At 53.5% G+C, this 5,604-nt stretch overlaps 1 protein-coding gene across 1 annotated transcript in view; it reads right to left on the bottom strand.

The window, feature by feature from the left end:
* Positions 1–1,615: 1,615 nt before the first annotated feature.
* Positions 1,616–5,604, bottom strand: part of EXOC3L2 (exocyst complex component 3-like 2) — a 24,243-nt gene continuing 20,254 nt past the window's right edge. The window contains exon 10 of the mRNA XM_011975079.1: positions 1,616–2,905. Coding sequence (XP_011830469.1) covers positions 2,617–2,905 — 289 coding nt within the window. The 3' untranslated portion in view covers positions 1,616–2,616. The remainder of the gene's footprint in view (positions 2,906–5,604) is intronic.

The raw sequence follows: 5,604 nt of genomic DNA on the forward strand, positions 1-5,604 counted from the left end.
GGCTAGCTTTTTGTATTTTTTAGTAGAGATGGGGTTTCACCGTGTTAGCCAGGATGGTCTTGATCTCCTGACCTTGTGATCCACCCGTCTTGGCCTCCCAAAGTGCTGGGATTACAGGCTTGAGCCACTGTGCCCAGCCTTTTTTTTTTTTTTTAATGAGACAAGGTCTCACCTGTCATCTAGGCTACAATGCAGAGGTACAATCATAGCCAGCTGCAACCTTGAACACCTGGCTTCAGGCGATCCTCCCACCTCTGTGTCCCAAACTGCTGTGTGAGCCACTGTACCCAGCCAAAAGCTGTTTTTAAATGGGGGACTAACATCTGAAAAGGACACTGACAAACTGAGGCTCTTATATGTTTAATTAAAGGCCTACAGGGCAGTGGCAGTGGCTCATACCTGTAATCCCAGCACTTTGGGAAGATGGGGCAGGAGGATGGCTTGAGGCCAACCTGGTCAACATAGCGAGACTCTGTCTTTACTAAACAAATAAAATTAAAATATTAGCTGGGTGTGGTGGCGTGAGCCTGTAGTCCCAGCTGCTCAGAAGGCTGAGGCAGGAGGATCATTTGGGCTAGGAAGTAGAGGCTGCAGTGAGCTATGATCGTGCCACTGCACTCCAGCCTGGGCGACAGAGCAAGACCCTGTCTCTAAAAAATAAACAATAAATGCCTATGGACTGCACAATACTTTGATTCCTCAATTCCTCTCTTGCTCTTTTGCATATTGGCAACAGAAAAAGTGTCATTTTCGGGCTGGGCACGGTGGCTCATGCCTGTAATCCCAGCCCTTTCGGAGGCTGAGGCAGGTGGATCACTTGAGGTCACGAGTTGGAGACCAGCCTGGCCAACATGGTGAAACCCTGTCTCTACTAAAAATACAGAAATTAGCTGGGTATGGTGGTGGTTGGAGGGGGAGGGCACCTGTAATCCCAGCTACTCAGGAGCCTGAGGCAGGAGAATAAATTGCTTGAACCTGGGAGGCGGAGGTTGTAGTGAGCTGAGATCGCGCCATTGCACTCTAGCCTGGGCGACAGAGCAAGACTCTGACTGGAAAAAAAAAAAAAAGAAATAAAATAAAATGTCATTTTCAGAGGGCAAAGTGAGGAGGGTGCACCCTCAGGACATTCTTGCCTCAGCCTGGGGAAAGAGAGTTTAAGCAATTCCCCAGAAAGGCACAGGAACCTCAGCCCAGAGAGGGGCAGCTTCCTGCCTCGGGTAGCACAGCCTTGGGCTCCAAGAGTCCCTCGTCTCTACCTCCCCAAGTTCAAATGTGCATGCGTGAGGTTTCAAACCCAGCCCCAACGCTAACCCCTGGCTGCCTCCTCTTTCTGACTTCTCAGGGAAAAAAAACAACCACCACCACATACACACAAAAATTCCGCAAGTCAGGAAACATCAATCACGGGCTGTCCAGCCCAGGCCGGAGGGGCAGAGGTCAACAGGGAGGTGACCTCAAGGTCTCCGTGGGGACCAGGATCCGGCGGGGCTGGGGGTGAGAGGCTGGAAATTTTCCCACCCTGAGACTTTCCTGCGTCAACCCAGGAGGGCGCCCTGGATGCCGCCAGCCCTGCCCCCAACCTCCTTCCTCTCCTGACAGGGCAGCTTCCCGGCTAAGGATGGATGGGGAGGGCGCGCCAAGATGGAGCCACCAGGACCAGGAATGGACAGGCACTTTGAGACTGACCAGATGAGGGACCCTGGCTCAGAGTGGCCAAGGCCTGGCCTCAGAGCCACACAGCCGGGAGGTGTACATGGGTTGGCGTCGCTCCCGGCACACGCAGCCTCCCTCTGCCTCCACTGCCCTGCCCAGGAGCTGGAGCCCAGCCCGGCCTTGGGCGTGTGAGAAGCCACTGGCCCGGGGCCCTGCTCCCCCGGTCCTTCCTCCCCTCAACACACTCAGGACTCAGCCCTTCCTTGTGTTAAATAGAAACCTCTTTATTCTAAGTATCGAACGTTCCTTAATACATTGGATTGGGGCCAGACCTTGAGGTGGGGGAAAGGGGCGGGGGAGCTGGGATATTTCTGTAGAGACTTCCAGAACGCCACTCACCACTCTGGGCTATGGCAGGAGGGGAGGTGCTGGGAACAGGCTTCACGGCCTTGGGAAAGTCCTTTGTCTCTTTGGCCTCTGTTTCCCCCACCTTTTTTTTTTTTTTTTTTTTTTTGAGAAAGGGGTCTTGCTTTGTTGCCCAGGCTGGAGTGCAGTGGCACAATCATAGCTCACTGCAGCCTCAAACTCCAGCGATCCTCCAACCTCAGCCTCCCCAATAGCTGGGACTATAGGCACACACCACCATGCCCAGCTAATTTTTTATTTTTTGTAGAAATAGGGGGCAGGTCTCACTATGTTGCCCAGGCTGGTCTTGAACTCCTGGACTCAAGCAATCCTCTGGCCTCAGCCTCCTAAAGTGTTGAGATTACAGGCATGAGCCACCGTGCCTGGCCTTCATTTCCCTTCTGTACAGGGAGTTTGGGGTTGAGTGAGAAGACATCTAAGGGTCTTTCTATCCCAGGGGTGTGTGATCCCAGGCAGGGAGTCAGGAGAGGCGCCGTACGGGAGGTTGGCTTGTCAGCAGCATAGATGGGGTCACTAAGGCAGGCGGCTGGGTGACCCTCAGCGCCGGGCCCGAGGCCGCACTAGAGACGGAGGCCGGGGCCGGGGCAGACAGGCCAAACTGGGCCTGGCCAGCCGGGAGAGGGGGAGGCGGCCCAGGAAGAGAGGGAAGCTGAGACAGAAAGATGGGCGGGGCACGGGGATGTCTGCAAAGAAGGCACGGTCCCGAGGGGGCGACAGGGCTCCCTCCTCAGAGAGTTCCAGGTCCCGGGCCACGGCCAGGATCTCCTGGCGGGCGGCTGTGTTGCGCAGGCCACGGATGTCGAGGAGGGCTGCCACGTGCTTCCTCCTGTGGGGAGAGGAACAGACAGGTGTGTGCAGCTCCCCAGCTCTAGACACACACCCAGCCCACCCCCAGACCCCACCTGACCCCCTTACCTGTCCCAGAACCTGCCCGAGTTCTGCCTCTGTGCCCCCTCCAGAGCCTTCCATCTAATCAGCTCCCTCGCCCAGGCCCTCACCTCATACCAGGTCCCTCCAGAACTTCACTTCCAACCATCTCCAAATCCCCCTTACAATCAACTCCAGAACCAGCCCTGCGATCTTCCTTTTCACCCCAAGCTCGTGATTAAAATTCACCTTCTCTGCTGGGGTGCAGTGGCTCACGCCTGTAATCCCAGCACTTTGGGAGGCCAAGGCGGGTGGATCACCTTAGGTCAGGAGTTCGAGACCAGCCTGGCCAACATTGCGAAACCCTATCTGTACTAAAAATAAATAATAATAATAATAATTTAAAAATAGCTGGGTGTGGTGGCAGGCGCTTATAATCCTAGCTACTCGGGAGTCTGAGGCAAGGGAATTGCTTGAACTTGGGAGGCAAAGGTTGCAGTGAGCTGAGATCGTGCCACTGCAGTCCAGCAGGTGATAGAGCGAGACTCCATTTCAAAAGTGAAAAAAAAAGAGGCTGGGCGCGGTGGCTCACGCCTGCAATCCCAGCACTTTGGGAGGCCGAGGCGGGCGGATCACGAGGTCAGGAGATTGAGACCATCCTGGCCAACACGGTGAAACCCCGTCTCTACTACAAGTACTAAAATTAGCCGGGCGTGGTGGCGGGCGCCTGTAGTCCCAGCGACTCAGGAGGCTGTGGCAGGAGAATGGCATGAACCCGGGAGGTGGGGCTTGCAGTGAGCCGAGATCGCACCACTGCACTCAGGCCTGGGCAACAAGCAGGACTCCGTCTCAAGAAAAAAAAAAAGAAAGAAACCTTGTACCCCACTCCCCCTAAATCCTCAGCCCTAGGCACCTCCTAATCTCAAGCTCAACCCCCTAAACCCAACCCAGCTAGCAAACTCTCAAACTTAGCTACAGATTCAAGTTCTGACTCATGATCCAATATTCAAGTTCAGAAACTCCATTATCAGCAAGAATACTGGGACTTCTTGGGACCCCATGGGACTCCAGGAATCTGCGCCTTCCCAAGGACATGACCCTATCCCCCAGAACCAGAACTGACCACCCTGAATCAGCTCCAAGACCCCCACCCTCAGTGCTGAAACTGAAACCCACTCATGCCTCACTCCTTGTTTTTCTGGGGTTCTGTTTCTGAGTATAGAATGTCTGTCTGCCTGAATAGCACTGCAGAGACTGGCAGTGCTCCAGCAGCCACCACCACTGCCACCACCATCCAGCACTGTCACATGGTTGTGTAGTGTGTTGATCTGGTGCACTAGTTTTTTTTGTTTTTGTTTTTGTTTTTTGAGACAGAGTCTAGCTCTGTTGGCCAGGCTGGAGTGCAGTGGCACAATCTTGGCTCACTGCAACCTCTGCCTCCCGGGCTTAAGCAATTCTCCTGCCTCAGCCTTCCGAGTAACTGGGATTACAGGCGTGTGCCATCACACCTGGCTAATTTTTGTATTTTTAGTAGAGATGGGGTTTCACCATGTTGGCCAGGCTGGCCTCGAACTCCTGACCTCAGGTAATCCGCCTGCCTCAGCCTCCCAAAGTGCTGGGATTACAGGCATGAACCACCGTGCCCAGCCAATCTGGTGCACTAGTTTTAGAGCCAGTCTACTGCCTGGGTTCAAGTTCCACCTTTGCCACTTGCTAGGCGTGGTATTTCAATAGCTTTAATTATACCCCTTACAGGCCAAGTGCAGTGGCTCACACCTGCAATCTCAGCACTTTGGGAGGCAGAGGCAGGTGGATCACCTGAGCTCAGGAGTTCAAGACCAGCATGGCCAACTTGGTGAAACCCGCTCTCTACTAAAAATACAAAAATTAGCTGGGTGTGGTGGCACATGCCTATACTTGGGAGGCTGAGGCAGAAGAATCGCTTGAACCCGGGAGACAGAGGTTGCAGTGAGCTGAGATCACTTCATCCTGGGCGACAAAGTGAGATTCTGTCTCAAAAAACAAAGCAAAACAACAACAACAAAATACCCCTTATAAAGTTGGCATGGGCTGGGCAACGGTGGCTCATGCTTCCCTGTTTGTAGGAAGCTGAGGCAGGCAGATCACTTGAGCCCAGAAGTTCGAGACCAGCCTGGGCAACATGGTGAAACCCATCTCTACAAAAAAATACAAAAAATTAGCTGGGCATTGTGGTGCGTGCCTGTGGTCCCAGCTACTCAGGAGGCTGAGGTGGGAGGACTGCTCGAGCCCAGGAGGTCAACGCTGCAGTGAACCATGATTGTGCCACTGCACTCCAGCCAGGGAAACAGAGTAAGACCCTGTTTCAAAAAAAAAAAAAGTTGGCATGTAAGATGCTTATTTAGGTCTGAAATAAGAACTCATTGAATAAGAACTGCAATTGTTACTATAGTCATAGATGATGATGATGATGATGTTGATGATGATAAATTTCCCTAATAACCCTATGACGAGAATACTATTATCCCCATGGAACGGATGAGGAAACTGAGGCTCTGAGAAGGTCACATAGAAAGGAAGTGACCTAGCAGGCGTTGAATGCCGCCTGCGCCTGCCGCTGTCCCAGTGCGTGTGCGCCCGTGTGCCCTGCGTGTCCCTGAGTCCCCCGCGGCTCCCCTG

This window comes from Mandrillus leucophaeus, unplaced genomic scaffold, assembly GCF_000951045.1.
Source record: "Mandrillus leucophaeus isolate KB7577 unplaced genomic scaffold, Mleu.le_1.0 Scaffold151, whole genome shotgun sequence".
NCBI classification, from domain to species: Eukaryota; Metazoa; Chordata; class Mammalia; order Primates; family Cercopithecidae; genus Mandrillus; species Mandrillus leucophaeus.